Genomic DNA, 21,477 nt, shown 5'->3' with positions numbered 1-21,477 from the left:
AGAAAGCGAGTTTGGGCACACGGGGCACACAAGGGAGGCTGCCGTGGCAATAGATGGTCTCCCTCTTGATTTTTCTTGTATAGCATATGTCCCAGTCCTTCTTCCCTGGCATCTGTGGCTCTAGCGGAGAAAGCGCCAGGAGGGCGGCCTTTCTCAGTTTCTTAAGACTTGCAGCTCCCACCCTCTCAGAGTTCCCAGGGAGAGAGAAGGCTCAGCTGGGCTGCAGAGCCATTCGGAAAGCTTTTATTTCTAGGAGTTCCCATTGTGGCACAGTGGAAATGAATCCGACTAGTAACTATGAGGTTGCAGGTTCGGTCCCTGGCCTTGTTCAGTGGGTTAATGATCCAGCGTTGACATGAGCTGTGGTGTAGATTCCAGATGCAGCTCAGATCCTGCGTTGCTGTGGCTGTGGTGTAGGCCAGCAGCTACAGCTCTGAACGACCCCTAGCCCGGGAACCTCCGTACGCCTCTGGTGTGGCCCTAAAAAGCAAAATAAAGAAAGACAAGTAAAGAAAAAGAAAAGAAAAGAAAAGAAAGCTTTAATGTCTAAAGAAAATCCCCAGCAGGGAGAGGGGCCGGGCCTGAGGGCAGGATGCCCTGGCGGGCAGGTCTTGCAGATGCAGCAGGCTCTGGAGCAGTGCGCCAGCAGCTACCGGGAGGACCTGCGGGAACTCAAGCAGCTCTCAGACCAAGAGCGGGAGCAGCTGCAGCGCGAGCTCCAGGAGACGGTTCAGCAGAACCAGGCTGCGAGAGCTCAGCTCGAGGCTTCCCACCAGCGAGCCCTCCGCGTGCTTGAGAAAGCCAAAAACCAGGAACTCAAGGTAAGGATGCTAGTGGTGACTCCACCATCCCTGAGCAGTCATGCGCTAGCACCTGCTGTGGTAGCTTTTACGTTATTTCCGGTGCTCACAGTCATCTTATCATCATTGTTATCATAGTCCTTTTTTCTGGATGGGGAAAGAGGCTCTGAGAGGTTCTGTAACTTGCTTGAGGTCACACAGCTAGCAAGTGGCAAGGATTCAGACTCAGATCTGTTGAGCTTCTGGTCCTGCTTTTCCCCAGCTGCATGTGACCTTGATGGGGTAAGAAGGATTTTCTTTCAGGACTCTGGCAATATCTGGCATGATGAGTGCTGAGAAGCCAGGCTTAAAAAAGGGAAGGGGCAACCCAGTGATGAGAAAGACGAGCTCAGGAGTTCCCGTCGTGGCTCAGTGGAAACAAATCTGACTAGTATCCATGACGATGCAGGTTCGATCCCTGGCCTTGCTAGGTGGGTTAAAGGATCCGGCATTGCCATGAACTGTGGTGTTGGCTGCAGACAAGGCTCGGAACCCGAGTTGCTGTGGCTTTGGCATAGGCCAGCAGCTACAGCTCCAATTTGACCCCTAGCCTGGGAACCTCCATATGCCGTGGGCGCGGCTCTAAAAAGACAAAGAAAAAAGAGAAAAAAGAAAGGCAAGCTCAGTGGAAAAGACCTGAAGGGTTTGGAAAGCAGCGATGAGATGGTCAAGCCCACGGCCACGAGTAATCAGCAGGGAGGTTCAAGCACGTTGTGCCTGTCGCCTCTACCTTCTGCTTTCTCAGTCCTTCCCTCCCCGCTCTCTCTGGACGAGGCTCCTACTGTGACTGCCACAGACAACACCCTGTTCTATCTCTGTCACATCAGGCTTCACTAACTAATTCCTTCTTTTATACCATCAAATCCGCCAAACTGGAAGCTTCTCAAGGCCAGGAACCATCTCTACCTGTTCATCACTGAGTCCTCTCCCAGCTCATAGCAGCAATGTATGGGTCTCACTGAATTAAAGTCTCAAGTGTAATTTCCCTTCTATAAATTGGGGGTATTGATACCTGCTTCATGGAGATGTCAAGATGATTGAGTGAAAAAAAAAAACCATGGGATTTCTGGTTTTAAAGGTGGCAGCATATTCTTGAATTCTTCCCTACTGAAAACGCTCTAAAAAGCAATAAAGACACACAGCAAAGGCCCATTGTGTTCAGATGAAGCTGGGAGGCATCTGTGTCCTTGAACCACCACACGTGAGGACAGGGCACAAAGTATATGACCTTGCATAGCAGAGAAGCTCAAACCAAAGTGCCCGAAGACAGAGAATGATGAGAACCAAGCTGAAAACAGAGCTCAGAGAAGCTAGGAATTGGAGTCACCGGTTAGACAGAAGGCAGGAGTGGCTGAGAAGGTGGCGGCCCAGATTCCCAGCTCACTCAGCACAGTCAAGCAGTCACCCCTCTCTTATTTAAGGACAAGAGATGGGGGCAGGGGGACAAATCCCTGGATAAACTAAACCAGAGAGACGCTGAATTATGAAATACGTAGGTTGAAGATGGGCTCTGATCTGGTACCGTAGTGGCTATGGCATAGGCTGGCAGCTGCAGGTCCAATTCGACCCCCTTGCCTGGGAACTCTCATATGCCATGGTTGTGGCCCTACAAAAAGAAAAGAAAAAAGAAATGAGATGATGCATGTGGCCTGCTGGCACTTAGTAGGTACTTGGAAGCTGTGAGTTCCCTTTCTTCTTTCACTCTCTGAAATCTTTTTCCAACGTGGCTTGCAGTTTCCAAGCGCTCAGGCTGCCTAGATTCCCAGGTTATTAGCTGCTGGGTCATGCTGGCCTTTGCATTGGCCTGAGCTTTGCCCTCCGGGCTGCAGACCTCAGTCCCCTGCAGGAGGCAGGGGAAGCCCAGGGGCCTGGCCCACCTGCAGGGGAGGAGCTCCAGGGGTTCCAATTGATTGGAGAAAGGAGGATCTGAGACCTGGCTGTGGGGGTAGGAGAGGGTGCCCTGCCCACTCGGGTTACCCTGCACTTCCGAGCCCCAGTCCCTGGTGACCCTGGCACCACATGCATGGGGTTTTCATCGCTGGCTCCAGTCTTCACGGGATGTTTCCAAGATGAGACCAGAGAGTCAGGATGCAGTTCTCCTCTGAGATAGCGGACCTAGAGTCATGCCTAATACAGGATAGTGATTAAGAGCGGGATGCCTGGGTTCAAATCGTGGAATAGGAGCTTAGGCTTCCTTGCGCCTCAGGTTCCTCAGTCATAAAAAGACAGCAAATGGTATGTACCCTACAGGACCGTTGAGGGCATCAAAAGAGATAATCCATGTAAAGCCCTTAGAACAGTGCCTGGCTGAGTAGGAGCTTGTCCTAGTCTGTTCGGCGGCTCTTACAGAATAATGAAGGCTAAGTGACTTATAAACAACATAAGTTGATTTCCCACAGTTCTGGAGGCTGGAAATCCAAGACCAAGACACCAACAGATTCGGGGTCTCTTGAGAGCCCACTTCCTGGCTCATAGATGGGCATCTTCTCACTGCAGCCTCACATGGCAGAGGGGGAAGGGGGCTCTTTCTGGGGTCTCTTGTAAAAGAACACTAATCCCATTCATGAGGACTCCACCCTCATGACCGAAGCACCTCCCAAAGGCCCCACCTCCTAATAGCATCAACGTATGAATTTTGGTAGAGGGAGGTATGGGGGCCACAAACACTCAGAGCGTAGCAGAACTCAGTTTTAAAAAGATCCCCTCTTGGAGCTCCCTTTGTGGCTCAGTGGTAATGACAAAAGGCAAAAATACATAAATAAATAATTTAAAAGACAAAATAAATAAATCAATCCACTCTTCTTATTCATTGATTTTTATTCTTCTTATTCTCATTGATTCTGCGGGTTGCTTTTTAGGGCTACACCTGTGGCATATGCAGGTTCCCAGGCTAGGGATGGGATCGGAGCCGTAGCCACCAGCCTTCCCCACAGCCACAGAAACGTCAGATCCGAGCCTCATCTGCAACCTACACCGCAGCTCACGACAAGGCCAAATCCTTAATCCACTGAGGGAGGCTAGGGATCGAACCTGTGTCTTCATGGTTACTAATCAGATTCACTTCCGTCATAGCCACGACGGGAACTCCCTCTGCGGGTATTTATTGAGCATTTTGAGCTCCTGTCGTGGTGAGCTCTGGAGATACCAAGCTGATTAACACAATCTGCTTTTGTGGAGCTCACCGCTGGGGGAAAGGCAGGCGCTCAAACAGGTTTCTCTAATTCCGTGGGTCTGAGCCACAGCATAGCTGCCCCGTATGTGGGGAGCACAAGGAAAGGAGACTTTATATAGAATGGAGCATGGAGAGTTGGGGGTGAGGCCTTAGGAGGCCTCAGAGCAGAGCAAGGCAAACACCAAGAGGCTGGAGCAATTCACCAAGGATGAGCGTCTGACTTAATATAAAGTCTGGCCACTAAACCTTGTGTGGTCCTTCACTGCCAAGGGCTTCCGAGCAGGCAGGGCTCATCTGAAGAGGCCAAGTCACAAATAGTTCAGCTCCATCTTTTTAAAACCTTTGCTTCAATCCCTTTATCCCCATTTCCTTGGGGATAAAAATGTCACCAGTTGGAGTTCTCTGAGGCTTGCAGCAAGTGCAAGGAGAGTATCAGAGAGTATGAAAAAATGCAAGACTTTTCTTGAAGTTCCCATCGTGGCGCAGCGGAAACGAATCTGACTAGGAACCATGAGGTTGCGGGTTCGATCCCTGGCCTTACTGAGTGGGGTTAAGGATCCCGTGTTGCCGTGAACTGTGGTGTAGGTTGTAGACACGGCTCGGATCTGGCATTGCTGTGGCTCTGACATAGGCCAGCAGCAACAGCTCCGATTAGACCCATAGCCTGGGAGCCTCCATATGCTGCAGGTGTGGCCCTAAAAAGACAAAAAAAAAAAAAAAAAAAAAAAAAGCAAGACTTTTCTGTCTTATTAAACTACCCAGGGGATGCTTGAGTTTTCCATGGGAGGAATGAGACTGTTTCTCCTCATTTGCTGAAGGAAGAGCAAAGCAAGGTAGCTGTCTCCTCTGCTCACCCCTATCAGGAGCCTCAGCATTTGGTGCAGTGCTATGTCTTGTAGTTCCCAGAGGCTGCGTGAGGGCTTGGGGGGCCCTGGACACCCCCACCCGTGGGTCACAATCCTGCCTCCACTGCTACCACTCTTCACTCAGGGCACTTCACCTTTCTGAGCTTGTTTCTTCCTGATCCTGCATCTTTTCTGTGTGACCTTGGGAAAGCTAGTTCTTCTCTCCCAGCCTCAGTTTCCTCCCCTAAAAAGTGGTACCTGTTAATTGGCATTTTCTGTTGCAAAAATAGAAGGTATTAGTTTCTTATGGCTGCTGTAACAGATTACCATAAACTTGGTGGCTGAACACAAGAAAATTGTTATCTAACACTTCTGGAGGTCAGAAGTCAAGGTGTTGGCATGGCCCTTTCCAAAAGCTCTAGGGGAGAATCTGGTTTTTGTTTGTTTGTTTGTTTGTTTTTTTCCTAGTCCTGTGTGTCTCTCTTGCTTGCTTTCTCCCTCCCCAACCTCCTAGCACCAAATCTTCAATGATTGACTCGGTTTGAAACAGGCGTGCACCCTGGTTCAATCAGCTGTGAACAGGAGTTAGGTTTACACAGCACAAAATGGCTGCTGTGGCCAAGCCATTGCTGTCATCCCAGGCAGGTGGGGGAGCATCTGCTGTAGTCTGATGAGCCCTCCCCTGGGGCGTGGCGAGTACCCAGGGGGGCCTGACACAGAGGAGGAGCTAGGCAGAGGGGACAGGTCTCCCCCTCTGTGCCCACTGTCATGCCCCCCTCCTCCCACTTTTGCCCACAGGCCACAGAGGAGCGCTTGAAGAAGGAATCCAGCCACAGCCTCCAGATCCAGCACCAAGCACATCGGCTGGAGCTGCAGGCCTTGGAGGAGAAGGCACGGCAAGAGCTCCAGGGGGCTCTGGAGAGGATGCAGGCTCAGCAGGCGCTGCTGCTAGGTACGCAGCCAGCCATGCACAGGCCAGGGCCCATGTGCAGAAACGAGGGGCAGCTGAGGGATATGGGGCAGGTCACTCTCAGCCTCATTTTCCTTTTCTGCAAAACAGAGTTGCACTTGTGCCTACATCATAGCGGGGTGGTATGCATTTGATGAGATTAATATAAAAGGCTTAGCTTGTAACATGAGCCCGGAGCGTGTATCATTATCACCATCATTGTCATGGTCACTGATCATAAGCCTGATCGCTGAGCCTTCCTGAGAGTTTTGTGACACGGCCTCAGACTCTTTTCTGTCCTGACAATGTCGGCAGACTTGGGGACTTAGGCTCCCAGGCTCTTACAGTTTCCTCTGCCTCCTTTCCCTGCCCCCATAGTATCCCCAGCACAAAACTCACCTCCTCTTCAGTTTCCATAGCAAAAAAAAACCTGTCACACGAAGCATTCTGGAAGTTTCCAGAGGCAGCCAAGATCTCCAGAGCCAAATTGCCTGGGCTTGCAGCCCAGCTCCGGTGCTCACTAGCTGTGTGACCTTGGGCAAGTTGCTTAACTGCTCTGACTCTGTTGCTCATCTGTGGAATGGAAATAGTCATAGTGTCCACCTCACTGGGCTGTTAGAATTATGCAGGTGCATAGGAAGTCCCTAGACTAGAGCCTGGGACCCAGTAAATGTTACGTGCATGTTCACCGTTACTGTTTCCGGGTATTCTCATACCACACGGCTGACGCTAGGGGCCTCTCTCCTATTTCGTAGGTCATCTCTCTCCCTCATTTTCTCCTTTACTCTCATCTTCTTTCTCCCTCTTCAGAGCAAGACAGGTGCCTTGCATTAAAGGTCATATTGGCCTTTAAAAACTTTTTTTAAACCCAGACAGGGCTCTCCTTAAGAGAATTCTGGGAAGAGCAGTTTCTTTAGTTCTGTAGGTGAATGCACTCTACCTGCTGCCTGGTTGAGTTTTCATTAGACGGTACGTCCTGCTCACTGCACATCAGCACGTCAGCCCTGCCCATTTCTGGAGGAAGTGGTGTAGGAAGCAGGAAAGAGAGAGAGAGAGAGCCACAGATGTCCCAGTTAGCAGCCCCCCTGGAATGGAGGTGGCCATGTGGGAAATGCCAAAGTGAGCAGCAGCTGAAGGAAACGCATCACACAAGATAAACTCCAGGTTGCACCACATGTTCAGGAATGAGACTCCTTGGGTTCATATCAGGCTGGACACCCCTGGAGATTCCAGCGCCCCACAGCTCCTGTCCCTGCTGTCCCTTCCCTGACCCCTCTGATCCCACAGCAGCTGGGTCCTTACCTGGATGAAAGATTTAGGAAGGCCCCTGGGGACATACTGGGGTGCTTTGTGGACTCTAGAATAATGATAGCAAATTGTAGACTTTGTGGGTGGCATTGGGAGCATGGACCATGACTGGGTGATGTTAGAAATTCCTGCTCCCACTTACTCCTATTCCACCGTCTGTGTGAGACACACCTGACCTGCAGTACAAGTCAGTGTGTGAGGGGCAAGGAGAGCGAGTGTCCACCAGATTGCCTGACAAACTGGGTTGGGGACTCAGACATGCTGGATGTATAGGTGGATGGGCAGGTGGGTAGATGGATGGATGGGTGTGTAGATGCATAAATGGATAGATGGATGGGCGGGCAAATGGATAGATGGGTGGCTAGGTAAGTGGACAGGTGTGTAGATGAGTGGAAAGATGGATGGATGTGTGCATGATGGATGCATGGGTGGATGGGTGTATAGATGGATGGATCGATGGATCGAGGGATCAGTGGATTGCTGGATGGATAGATGGGTAGATAGGTGGATATGTAGATGGATGGATGGATGAATGGATGGGTGGATGAACAGATGTGTAAATGGATGGGTGTGTAGATGGTGGATGAATGGATGGTTGAATGGGTGGACAGATGGTGGGAAAGTATGAGAAGCACGAGGCAGGTAATGAATGGACCTTCTGTACATGCTTTGCTAAAGGGTTTTATTACACACATTTCTGTGATAAAGGATTTCAGAAATTGGGTTATGTTTGGACTTTTTTAAATAAGAAGCTGTAGAAATTACTCTATTAAAATCCTAGAGAGGCAGGAAGATGATCACGTAAATTTTTCAACATGGTAGCATCAGAATACATGAAGTTGTATATGTGCTTCAATACTTTCCCTTTCAGAGAAGCTTAAAAACTTTATGGGAAATCTTTTACAACTGATACACTTTCACAATATCATTAATTCCCAGTCTAAGCATCATTTATTTATTTTACAAATAGACGTTGAGTACTTGCTCCGTATTAAGGCCTGTACTGGGTATCTTATGGCTTATAGGATTATTGGAACAATGTTTCAAAAGTAATTTGCAGTAGATAAAATATAAAGTCTCAGAAGTCCATAATAGAAAACCAAGTATCACATTTACTAGCACTTGAAAATCACCCTCTCTTTAAAAATTAATAGCTCACTGAATAGTGTCTATCAGAAAATATTCTTTTTGAAATGATTGTTTTCTTTGCCTTTTGAGCACATACTGGGAAGTGTTACACTCTCAGAAATCACCTACCTTTCTCAGAGGTGAAATTGGAGTTTCTGGCTGCCCCGGTCCCTGAGTTGCAGAGAGCATGTACATTTCTCCTGGGTGGCTTTCATCACGATACCGCTGGGATGATGTGCCATCTCCAGGTGCCACAGTCCAGCCTGGACCTCACATCCATGAGCGGGAGAACCTATGAATGTTTTATCTCCATACAAGTTGGCATAAGTGTCAACATTTCCGATGTGACAACCACACCCCTAGAAGAGGCCACTGGGTCATTTGTTAATTCCCTGTTCTTCTTGGTTTTCTGATTTGGTGCCGAGGCTGGGCGTTGCCCTAGGGTTCAGCTCTGGGTTCAGGATGGCCCACCCTGATCTGCCACCCATCGTAACCAAGGCAACAGTGGCTAAGCAGGTGGTCCCCTGGGGAGTGTCGAATCCCGATCTGTTGCCTCCTAGCTGTGTGGCTCTGGGCTGCTTACTCAGCCTCTCTGAAGCTCTGTTCCCTCATGTAAAGTAGGAGGGATAATACTGGGGGGGGGGTGGTTGTAGGGCTTAAGTGAGAACAGTGTTCAAGGGTTTAGCACATTCGGTGCCCTCTACATGGTATTGTTGCTACTGTTCTCTTGCCATAAGTAAGTTCGGGGAGGTGGAACCAGTGCCTTCGGCAGCTAGAGACGTTGGTCCCTGCAGAAGAGATGTTAGCCTCACCGTGCCCCTGACCTTCCTCTGCTCTTCCTTCTGCAGAGTCCCTGAGGCAGGAGCTGTCAGAGCAGCGGGCTGCCTGCTCTGAGCACCAGAAAGACTTGGAGATGCTGCAGGCTGAGCGGAGGGCCCCAGGCAGCATGGGCAGGTGGCAGGCCATCACCCAGGATCCAGGGGACAGCGAGGGCCACACCACCGGAGAGGTCAGCGCCCCTACCCTGCCCAGGCCACACCCTTCTCGGAGCATCATGGAGTGGCTCCGACTGCTCACTCACTCCCTGTCTGAAGTGGGGAGACCCTCTTCTGCCACAGGCTTGGGGGTACCTTGATGAGCCTGCAGGCTCCCATCTTTGAAAAGCAAAAACAAGTTTTAAGGGCAGCATCTTATTTTTCTGTGGAAGGGGACAGAGAATCTCTCTGCCATGAATGCCAGGCCCACCTGAGGGTTGTGGACGAGATGACATCTGGTCATCCACGTGCCAGCCCTCACCTCTGCCTCACTGGAGGGAAGCCCTGAACCCTCCAGGAGGAACCGCCAGGCCTTGGGTCTATCACCTGCAGAGAAGGCGTGTAGCCCAAGGAGGATCAGCCCCAGGCCGCAGGAGTGGAAGGGTGGGCAATAGAAGGATGCTTTCCCAAGGATGTTCTATCTGCTGGGATCCCCCGAGGAGCTCCCTGCAATAATCCTCAAATCTGTGCCAGCCAAGGATGCAGGGGGATGCTTTTATTCTGCAGCTTCTCTCTCCCATTGTCAAGAGTGGCTCTACGGGACCTTACCCGTGCTCTTGTGGGTCCTGCATGTGTGAGTGGCAGGTAGTGCCCCAGGGCGTCCCACACCACACAGATGCCAGGGCCAACCTGCTCCCTGTGCAAAACTGTTTCCTCTTTGTGTGGAATGAACACATGCACAGAGAGCTTCAGACACGTTTGTGTGGACTTGCAAACTGCTTCATTCACTGATCAGGGATTAACCCTGACCCCATTTAAATAAATCAATCTTTGAATTTCTGTCTGAACCATTGACGTTCAGGGATCATTCAGGGCAGAGCAAGCATTCATTTGGCACCTACTGAATCCCAGCCACTCTCCTAGGTGCTGTAGGATCGGGAAGATGAAGAGGAGAGGGCTCTTTCCTGGAACAGGTCCTGGACTGGTGGAGGAAACAAGCATTGCGTCTAACCTCAACGCAGACAGGACCTGACTCTCAGAGAAGGGGAAGCTCGTGTCTTCTCCTCTGAGGGGTCGAGAAGGTGTCAGTGAGGCAGGAATGATTGGGTGTGGAGGGCACCGTAGCTAAAGAGCCAGGCAAGGACAAATGTGGGCAGTGGATTATAGCTAGGAGCCTCAGTCAGCTAGAACGATTTCTCAGAAGACATAGGAGTTCCCGTTGTGTCTTACCAGTAAGGAACGCCCGCTAGTGTCCATGAGGATGCAGCTTTGATCCCTGGCCTCGCTCAGTAGGTTAAGGATCCGGCATTGCCATGAACTGTGGTGTAGATCGTAGACGAGGCTTGGGACCTGGTGTTGCTGTGGCTGTGGTGTAGGCCGGCAACTGCAGCTCTGATTGGACCCCTAGCCTAGGAATCTCCATATGCTGCAGGTGCGGCCTTAGAAAAGGCAAAAAAAAAAAAAAGAAGTGGTGTTGGGATGTACCCCGACTCACTGTTCAGCCAATATTCACTCTCCCCTTCCTCCGCCCTGTGTGGTGCTGCGGACTGAGCTGGGTCGCCCCAAGTTCACACACTGAAGCCCTCATCATCACTGTGATGGAATTTGGAAACGAGACCTTTGGGGGTAATTAGGTTATGGGGGTGAGGCCCTCACAGTGAGATGAGTGTCCTTGTAAATAAGAGACACAGAGACCTTCCCCTCATCACTCCACACAGGTGGAGTGTTGGGCTTGTTTTGAGCCACATTCTTGGCTCATCAGCATACTTAGACTCTTTGCAGGCTGGGTTTTGTCAGCTCTCAAAGCAGAAAACTTTAAGAGACTAAATGTGGGCTCTAGAATCAGGAGCCTGATTTGGGCTCCAGGCTGGCTGAGCACCAGCTGGGACGTGGCTGCGGCACGTCTGTGGCCCTTGTCTGCCATTGTACCCCCTGCAAACGGCTCTTGTGACTGCTTTCTCCCCAGGAAGGAGGCTGCCCGGGCCAGGAAGCTCCCCCCAAAGGCAAGGGCGCCGTGGAACAGGAGCCTGGCGACGGATGTGGCCTCTGGGAGGAGAACTCCCAGCTCAAGGAGGCCGTGCAGCGGCTGCAGGCGGAGGTGGAGCAGCACCAGCAGGAGGCGCTGCAGCTCCGCGACCAGCGCAGGTGGAGCTTCCCTTCCTCCGTCCCTTGCTCCCTCCCTCCCTCCACTGCTCCTAGGTGAGCCTCTGGGATCTAAGATTGGGTCGCTCTCTCAGCATCTCCCCAAAGAAAAGACGTTACTCCTTTGACCCATGGAAAGTGTCAGTGGTCTAGGAATTCTGGATCTCAAAACAGCAGAGGATGTGCCGTGAAATAGACAGGTCACGCTATTAATGTACGGATCAGGGACCTTATGGTCTCAAAACTAATGATGACAAAAGTATCCTCAAAACCAGCCTTAGGGAGACAGTGCAGTGGAATAGTTCAAGACTCTCAAACTCTTAACTAGCCGTGTGACCTTGGGCACTAACCAACCTCTCCAAGACTGCGCCCTTACCCATAAAAAGTAGAAGTCATGGCCTGCTCTCAGGGCTGTTATAAAATACAATGAAACATACACTCGGTAAATTGTGGTGGTAACTCTTTTATTTCCTAATCCAGGTTGAACAGCCCGTGATCAGTCCTGAATTCAGAGCTTTTTTTTCCATTGCTGGGAGGTTCATAACTACAAATTGAATTTTATTAATACATAAAGGACTTTTCAGGTTATCGTCTTGTTTCTTCTTGAGTGAGCATGGGTAGTTTGTCTCCTGGAGGCACCTGTCCATTTCATCTCAGTGTTGGAATGTCCCAGGCCCCGGCATGAAGGTCAAGTGAAAGCAGGTCTGAAGCTCAGCTGAGAAACAGCCATGAGCCCACCCTGGCCAAGGTGGTCCCTCTCCAGGAGAAGGATAACGTCCACCAAAATATGCATGTACTTTCTGAGGGTGTCAGACTCCTGAGACTGGTCTGTGGATCCCTGTGTGCCCCACCCCAAGGTTAAGAAAAATGATAGCTGATGATTTAACACGTGCTTTGTGCCACGGGCTATTTTGGACATGGATGGACATGATTCATCCTTGTAGTAAGTCTGCAAGGTAGCCGCTCCTGTCGGATGGAGACACAGAGTTTGCTGATGTTCACACAGCTAGGAAGTGATGAGGGAGCCAAGGATGGACACAGGCAGCCTGGCTCTAATCGCTCTTCTCCTAATCCCTCTCTCGCCCTGCCTCTCCACCCTGGACTGGTGGCCTCCCAGCTTTCGCGTCCCTGTGTTCAGTAATTCTGATAGAGAATCTCAGCCTCCAGGCCTTCTTGCCTGCCCCAAGTGGGCAGAGCGTTTTCTGGGACTCCTCTCCTGAGCTGTCCTCCACCCCTTCCCCCGGATGTCTGCCCTTTGTGCTCAGGTCTCCCCTTTGTGGAATGCTGGGGTGGGAGGTCCTGGGAAAGGCTCCCACAAGCTGGGTTTATCCTGGACCCCACAGCCCAGAGACTCCACCCCAGGTCTCTTTCCCACCGTGTCCTGACCTCAGATTCTGCAGACCCCCCAGCAGAGGGGGAGAAAACCCCAGTGCCCTAGAGGTTCAGTCCCTAGAGCCTGGGCAAGCCCAGCTGTGCTTTCATGCCCCCTACAGGCTCCTGGAGGAGGATCAGCAAGCCCAGCGGGCCCGGGAGCTGGAGCTGCTACGCCAGGAACACCGGAAGGAGATGCAGGCCATGGTGGCCGATTTCAGCAGTGCTCAAGCCCGGCTCCAGGCCCGGCTGGCTGCCCTGGAAACCGAGTGAGTGAGGCCTCGGCCCCAGGTTGGGAGGGACTGGTAGCTGTATCATTTTGTTAGGGGGACCACTTCATCCCAGTGTCCCCAGCACCCTCCAGTTTGAAAGCTGGAAGTGTTGAGTTCCAGGAAACCCATCAAGTCCCAGGAAATCTGAGATGGTTGGTCACCTGATGTTTTAGGAGACTGCATTCCCTTCTCAGGCAGGGCCCTGGGAATCTGTAAGGAAGGAGCACTGCCTCTTGGGCTTGGTTTGACCCCCATGCTCAGAAGAAATCAGAAAGATCAGGGCTATGGGTAGTTTTTTGTTTTGGGTTTTTTGTGTGTGTGTGGTTTTCTTCGGGGGGCGGGGGGTTGTTAGGGCTGCATCTACAGTGTATGGACGTTTCCAGGCTAGGGGTTGAATCGGAGCTGCAGCTGCTGCCCTATACCACAGCCACAGTGAGGCCAGATCTGAGCCGTGTCTTTGACTTACACCACAGCCATAGCAATGCCAGATCCAAGCCTCATCTGCGACCTATGCCACAGCTCACGGCAACACCAGATCAAATTTTTTCTTTTTTTTTTTCTTCATTTATCTTTTAGGGCTGCAGATGTGGCATATGAAGGTTCCCAGGCTAGGGTCAAATTAGAGCTGCAGCTGCTGGCCTATACCACAGCCGCAGTAATGCCAGATCTGAGTCGTGTCTTCGACCTATACCACAGCTCACGGCAACGCCAGATCCTTCACCCACTGATCAAGGCCAGGGATTGAACCTGCGTCCTCGTGGATAGTAGTCAGGTTCTTAACCGGCTGAGTCACAATGTGAACTCCATATCAGAGCTAGTTTTTAATGAGCATTTCCCTGTGTTAATTTGCACCATCTCACATTTCATCTTCATGGCAGTTTTTTAAAGTGGAAACTGTTATTGCCATGGACAGATAAAGAAACTAAGGGCCCCTCATGCGTATGTCCATGTGCTCATTTACTCATTCAACGACTATTAATTAAGGGCCTCCTGTGTGCCTTGTGCTGTTCCAGGCTCTGCAGTTACAGCATGAATTAAAGACTGCTCTCGTAGCACTCACAAATCCTAACTGGGGATTCTGACAAAGAAAGAAACAAATGTTTAGCTTCATATCAGGTAGTGAAAGTGCTAGAAGGAAAACAGGACGAGCATCTAGAGAGTGCCAAGGATGGGCAAGGAGGTGACATTTTAACATAAAGAGATGAGGAAACGAGAGCCATCTGGAGGAAGAACGTTCCAAGCAGACAGAACAGCAAGCACAAGGGCCCTGGGGCTGGCTTTAGAGATGGCACAGCCAGAGGGCTTAAGGGGAGTGAGTGGGAGAGTGAATGGCAGAACCTGAGGTTGGTAAGGGAGCTGGGGGGATGGAGGAGGTGCCGCACCGAGTGGGAAGGGGTTCGGGGGTGTTCAGATGGGATGCACTGGGAAGCCCTGGCGAGACTTTGAGCACAGGTCATATGGTCTGATTTACCTTTAAACAGTCGCTTCCCGCTGCTGAGAAGAGAAGAGACGGGGGGATTGAATGGGGTTAGTGACAAGGAGACCAGGCCAAGCAGCACTAAGTAAATTTAAATGTTACCTGTCTGATCCCCCCCCCCTTTTTTCCTTTTTAGGGCCACCCTGGTGGCACGTGGAGGTTCCCAGGCTAGAGGTCAATTGGAGCTGCAGCTACCCGCCTACCCCACAGCCACAGCAATACCAGACCCAAGCTGCATCTGCGACCTACAACCACAGCTCAGGCAATGCCGAATCTTTAACCCACTGAGCCAAGCCAGGGATCGAACCTGTGTCCTTAGTCAGATTCTAGTCAGATTTGTTTCCGCTGAGCCACGACAGGAACTCCACCTGTGTGACCCTTAACTTGTGCTCTTAAAAACTGTCCTCCACTGTCTCCAATACAAAGCAAATCCAAAATACGAAGTGGAAGGTTTTACCGGCTCCCATCTAATGGGTACTTATCGTGTGCCAGGCATGCATTATCTCATGGAGTCCTCACAGCCCCCCGGCTTCATGCCCATTTTAAAGAAGGAACTGAGGTTCAAGGGGGAAATGCTATGCCCAAGGTTACAGAGCTAGAAGAAGGCAGAGCTGGGATTAGAGCCCAGGTCATCTCGCCCCAAAGCTCTGGCTTCTTATCAACTCGTCAGTAGATCACCTGCAGCTCTCACCCTCTTTCTCCCCCATCCTCCGGAGGTTATTTTTCTCCAGCTTCACGCTGAAAGGGCTGTGGGTTCCGGCTGCCCTGCTGCTCTGTGAGGGAACCAGCCCACGCTGTCCTCTCAGCCTGCTGGCAGATGGCATGTGTCTGCATGAGCACAACGGGCTGGCCTGGGCGAGGGGTGGGGATATTTCCCTGCCGGGCCTCCTCTCCCAAACCTCCTGGTTCTTGAAGCCCCAGTGAACATCCATGTGCACACACAGACCTTTGGCGGTTGGGCCCTGCAGTCCGCTGGGGGAGTCGACAAAGTCAGACTGGGAGTGTAGGTCCTGGCTCCAGCTGGGGCTCTGCAGCCAACTCATTGGGTGGCCCTGGGCAAGCTCTCTGGGCCCCGGTTTCCCCTTTGATGGCCAGGGAGCGGCTGGCCGGGCCAAGCACACAGCAGCAGCCTCATCACGTCCGTCTTTTCTCCCTCCTTGGGGTTGCGCTTTTGCCGCACGGGGGCTAACGGATGCCTGCTTGAAACAGACTGAAAGATTCCGGAGAGAAGCCAGGGAAGGGGGCGTCCAGGCCGGAGGATGTTCAGCTCATAGGCCGATTGCAGACCCGCCTGAAGGAGAGGGAGGAGATCATCAAGCAGCTCACGGTGAGGCCGTCAGGGGCACTCAGCTTAGCCTGGCACGTCCCTGGTGCCTGAAGCTTTCATCCTGATAACTATAAAACCACCTTACTAAAGAGTCTTGGTTATTGTTTCCCTGTATAAAAAAAAAAAAAAAAAAAAGAGGTACTCACTTAAAAAATATAACACAGGAAAGAAGGTGGCAAAAAAAAAAAAAAAAAAAAATCACTGTATTCCTAAGTCCCCCAGCATCTGCCTGGTGTTGGTACTGGTTTTTTTTTTAACCTGCAGAATTTGGGAAAACCTAGAATGGCTTGTACCTCACATCCATGTCTCCTGACACTTTGACTGTTGTTTTAGGCTCTTGCCCAGCCTTCCTGTGCTCCATGCTTTGGCTGAAAGTTCTTTGTTAAGCCGGCTCCCAGGGTCTGACATTCAGCTCTGGGGACTTTGGGAGACACTCCTCATTGCCACTGACCTCCCCTCCCTCCCTGAGGCTTTTCTCGTCTCTGATTTCTGCCCTGGCACAGGCATTTTCCTTCAAGTCAGACCTGGGGCTGTGTGGTTAGGCTCACGTAGACTCAGTTGTATTGTTTTTTTTTTTTCCAGGAGGAGAGAAGATTTCATTACGCTGCGTTCCCCGGTGCAATGTCCCATCGGAATCGGTCTTTCTCTTTCAATCCTCACCCAGGGTATTTGACCCCTTCTATGAAGGTAAATTGGTTCTGCTGGTTTCAGTGCATTATATAATTCTGCTGGTTTTGTTTTCCTCAGAGATAATGGTAGTTTATTTATCAATTGGCTGGCATACTTTTAGAGGAATATTCATTGAAAATAAGACCCACAGGAAATAGTCCAAAGTGTTAACAAACAGGATTTACATCTGATAGAAGGATTGAGGGTTTTTTGTTTTTGTTTTGCTATTTTAGGGCTGCACCCGCAGCATATGGAGGTTCCCAGGCTAGGGGTCAAATTGGAGCTGTAGGTGCCGGCCTACACCACAGCCACAGCAACACTGGATCCGAGCCGCACCTGCGACCTACACCACAGCTCATGGCAAGGCCGGATCCTTAACCCACTGAGCGAGGCAAAGGATTGAACCCGCATCCTCATGGATCCTAGTCAAGTTCACTAACTGCTGAGCCACGAAGGGAACTCCAAAAGATTGAGTATTTTTAACTTTTATGAACTTTTGCATTTTCCAAACTTTTTATAAATAATTGTGTTACTATTAATAATGTCTGTATCTGGGTGATAGGGAGGAGAGAAAGAAAAGCATGAATCCTTCACTTTTAAAGTTTTTTTCCTTTTATATGTTTGGAATTTACTGTTACAGTTGTTATTAATTATAATTTATTACAGTTAAGAGTATCCAAATCCAAATCTCTCATCTGCTATCACAATCTTAAAAGTACTAAATATTTGTATTTTTGAAGTAACTCATTGGACAATAAACCTGACTCAAGCAGAATTCATGTGAACTCTTATAATTCTTATCTCTCCCTCTTATCGTGACAAAATGTAAGTTTTGCTCCAGAAATATTAATGTATTTGAGGGCAGGATGGGCTCAGCTTCTGCTGGGGGCTGTTATATGGCCTTTTTTTTTTTTTGTCTTTTGTTGTTGTTGTTATTGTTGTTGTTGCTATTTCTTGGGCCGCTCCCGCGGCATATGGAGGTTCCCAGGCCAGGGGTTGAATCGGAGCTGTAGCCACCGGCCTACGCCAGAACCACAGCAACGCGGGATCCGAGCCGCGTCTGCGACCTACACCACAGCTCACTGCAACGCCGGATCCCCAACCCACTGAGCAAGGGCAGGGACCGAACCCGCAACCTCATGGTTCCTAGTCAGATTCGTTAACCACTGCGCCACGACAGGAACTCCGTATATGGCCTTTTAAGAGAGATTATGAGCCTATGTGTTTTTTAGAGCACAAAGCAGATCAGAGGGAAAAAATGCTTTAAAAAAATAACGTGGAGTTCCCGTCGTGGCTCCGCAGTTAACGAACCCGACTACTAACCATGAGGTTGTGGGTTCGATCCCTGGCCTCTCTCAGTGGGTTAAGGATCCGGCATTGCTATGAGCTGTGGTGTAGGTCACAGACGCGGCTCTGATCTGGCAATGCTGTGGCTGTGGCGCTGGCCGGCAGCTACAGCTCAGATTTGACCCCCAGCCTGGGAACCTCCACATGCTGCTGGTGTGGCCCTAAAAAGACAAAAAAAATAAATTAAAAAATAACATGCAAGTATATAAATAAAATAATTGCCTCCTTGCTTATAGAGTTTGAATTGGACTGGCATTATCTACTTTTTTTTGTCTTTTTAGGGGTGCACATGCAGCATATGGAAGTTCCCAGGCTAGGGGTCAAATCCGAACTGTAGCTGCTAGCCTACGCCAGAGCCACAGTAACGCCAGATCCAAGACTCGTCTGTGATCTACACCACAGCTCATGGCAATGCAGGATCCTTGACCCACTAAGCAAGACCAGAGGTCAAACTTGGTTCTCGTGGATATTAGTCGGATTTGTTATTTTTTACAGTAACACCTCTTTGGAGGTGGCACTAACAGGCCTATCCTTTAATACAAACAGAAAAAGAAGATGGAGGAAGTACCCAGCCGAGTGGTCAGCGTGCCAAACCTCGCTTCCTATGCCAAGAACTTTCTGAGTGGGGACCTGAGCTCCAGGATCAGCGCCCCTCCAATAACTAAGTCACCCAGCTTAGACCCAGGCCCCAGCTGTGGCCGGCCTTACAAACCTACCCCGTCTCTAGATGCGAAAACTGCCACAAGGTAGGCGGTCACAGCTGTGGTTCCATTTCCCATGGGTGGGAGGGGAAGTGGAATTCCTTTCTGGCACCTATTAAATACCTGGCATTTGGGCAGATGCCAAGAGTAACATTAACAAGCCCTGCCTTGGACAAATTACAGTCTAGTCCAAAAGGAAGATTAAGTAAAAGGGAAATAGGTCGTTCCTTAGAAAAGGTACTGTTTCTGATAGCAAATTCCAGAAAGCCTTTTTTTTCATGGATGATTAGACAGGAGACATTGATTCACTGAGCCGACCACTTCAGAGTGGGTCACATAGAAGAATGCTCATTATCTTGAGGCTGGATGCAAATCCTGATCCTCCTCATTCTTAGCTGTGTGGCTTTGGGCAGCTCCCTTGACCTCTCTGAGTCTCTGTTTCCTCACCTCTAAAATGAAGATAATACAGCACCTACCTCATCAGACTCCTGTGAGTCTAAAGGAATAAATCCGTAGGGACATGCTTAGCACAAGACCTGGCACAGAGTGCTTCAGGATATTTCCATGATTAGGGTTCTGTCTCAAGAGTCACTGTGGGAGTTCCCGTCGTAGCTCAGTGGTTAACGAATCCGACTGGGAACCATGAGTTTGCGGTTTTGATCCCTGGCCTTGCTCAGTGGGTTAAGGATCCCGCGTTGTGGTGAGCTGTGGTGTAGGTCGCAGACGTGGCTCGGATCCCACATTGGTGTGGCTGTGGCTGTGGTGCAGGCTGGCGGCTACAGCTCCGATTAGACTCCTAGCCTGGGAACCTCCATTTGCCGAGGGAGTGGCCCTAGAAAGGCAAAAAGACAAAAACAAAAACCAGTCACTGTGGGAGTTCCCATTGTGACCCAGGGGAGACAAATCCGACTAGTATCCATGAGGATTCGGGTTTGATCCCTGGCCTCCCTTAGTGGGTTGAGGATCCAGTGTTGCCATGAGCTGTGGTGTAGGTCACAGCTGTGGCTCAGACCCCGCTTTGCTGTGGCTGTGGCCTCAGCTCTAATTGGACCCCTAGCCTCAAAACTTCCATATACTGCAGGTGTGCCCCTAAAAAGCAAAAAGATTCGTGGTATAATCTTGTAATTTTAAGGCCTCTGAATCTGTGCGTTTGATCATGAATGATGGTCTCTGACACCACCTTCTTAGTTTTCCAGAAACCCTTGCAGCACGCTTCTCTTCCAGAAGTGTGTGGTTTCCCCTCCGTTTATTAATTCTCCTTCCTATCCGGCCTTCCATTCAGAGCAGAATCTAATTCTGGGCTTTGAAGTTTATATTCCAGAAAGGGCTCCTCCTGAAATGTTCCTTTTCCAAAGGCCTTGCCTGCCAAAGTCTGTTCAGACAAATAAAAGTGCTGAGCTGGAAGGACCCCTGTCAGTCATCGCATGAGTCCAGCCCTTTATTTCACAGCTGAGGACACTGAAGCCTGGAGTCCCAGACACATGGTCTATTAACTGCCAGAGCCAGGGTAACCCAGGCCACGGTTCATCTCATTATCACACGCCTCTGTTTAAAGCTGCGTTCCTATTGTTTTATAAGCAGCTTCACAAATGCAGTCAGAGCCTGTTCAGAAAGGATTCCCTGTGCTTTACTGACCATCTCCCCTTTTTAGTTTATGAGGCTAATTTCACAGCCTCACTGAGAAGCCACGGCGTAGAGGTAACTTTTGAAGAAGCCATAAAGTGTAATGCTGTATCAATTAACCATTTCTTCTCTTATCTTTTGAGAAGGGTTATTGTTTTAATTCGTGCCTGAAATAAATAATAAATGTTGCAGATGTCTTAGTGTTCAATGAAACAGTGGAGAACCTTCTGTTTTCCTAACAGGAATTTGATTCTCCCTCCCTGTCCCCATCCTTCACTTGTTTCCAGCTGCTAATGTTGGCCTGTCACGTTCTAGTATCTTTGTCTTTTTAGGGCTGCACCTGCCTATATGAAGTTCCCAGGCTAGGGGTCTAATAGGAGCTGTAGGTGCCGGCCTACACCACAGCCACAGCAATGCAGGATCCGAGCCACGACCTACACCTACAACTCACAGCAACACTGGATACTTAACCCACTGAGCAAGGCCAGGGATTGAACCTGCGTCCTCATGGATACTAGTCAGATTCGTTTCTGCTGATCCATGACGGGAACTCCTAGTATCTTTTTTTGAGAAAAGAAGTACTTATCTTTCCCTGAAATGATGGTAGGGTATTAAGTTGTTTATTGACTATTTTCTAAACCATCTAAGAAAACTTTTTGTTTGTTTTTAGGGCACAAGATGATGAAACAGCCCAATCCAAAGAAGTCCAGCAGAAACAGGGCTCAGCCCACCAGGAATGGTTTACCAAATATTTTTCCTTCTAAACTAATAGAATGCTTGAAAAACATCTCTTTGAAACATCTGATCGAAGGAGAAAAAAAAACAAAAAAACAAAAAAACAAATTTAACTTGCTTGTTACGATTTACATATAGAACTAAAACAGATTCTTGCATTAACATTTCATATGGTTTCACAGGGTGACATTGTGACATTAAAACGAGCCACTGTCAGCAGAATGCGCCCATAGTGTTACTGATGACCTCCACGTATTTCTAGTGTCTCTGAGACTACTTCCACCTCGTGGAATATCTGACTTCGTGATTTCTATTGTCTGCTTTTAAAGTGGTTCCATTTTTCTTAGGATGCTGGTCATCTTCATTTGAAAAATATTTCTATGTAAATGATGTTAATTCCAAGATGCAAATCTAACCTCAAGAGCAAGAGGAATAAAACAAAGCTCAAAACAACCAGAAAAGCCAATTTTAAAAAAACAAAGAAAACAAAACTACTAGAAGTGGACTATAGTAGGCCCTGGCATACGTGGATCACATATTTTGACGTCCAGGACATGAAGTAGATTATAGAGGGCATAACACCTACCTCAAAGGGGCT

At 49.6% G+C, this 21,477-nt stretch overlaps 1 protein-coding gene across 1 annotated transcript in view; it reads left to right on the top strand.

Moving 5' to 3' along the window:
- The window catches only part of FAM184B (family with sequence similarity 184 member B), a 106,124-nt gene extending 85,157 nt beyond the window's left edge, over positions 1-20,967 (top strand). The window contains exons 10-18 of the mRNA XM_005674541.3: positions 609-821; positions 5,655-5,808; positions 9,090-9,250; positions 11,182-11,360; positions 12,851-12,997; positions 15,687-15,804; positions 16,387-16,491; positions 18,367-18,566; positions 20,815-20,967. Of these exons, the coding sequence (XP_005674598.2) occupies positions 609-821; positions 5,655-5,808; positions 9,090-9,250; positions 11,182-11,360; positions 12,851-12,997; positions 15,687-15,804; positions 16,387-16,491; positions 18,367-18,566; positions 20,815-20,908 (1,371 nt within the window). The 3' untranslated portion in view covers positions 20,909-20,967. The remainder of the gene's footprint in view (positions 1-608; positions 822-5,654; positions 5,809-9,089; positions 9,251-11,181; positions 11,361-12,850; positions 12,998-15,686; positions 15,805-16,386; positions 16,492-18,366; positions 18,567-20,814) is intronic.

Source organism: Sus scrofa, chromosome 8 (assembly GCF_000003025.6).
Source record: "Sus scrofa isolate TJ Tabasco breed Duroc chromosome 8, Sscrofa11.1, whole genome shotgun sequence".
NCBI classification, from domain to species: Eukaryota; Metazoa; Chordata; class Mammalia; order Artiodactyla; family Suidae; genus Sus; species Sus scrofa.
The sequence above is the reverse complement of the archived record's forward strand: the minus strand, read 5'-3'. Positions and strand labels throughout refer to the sequence as shown.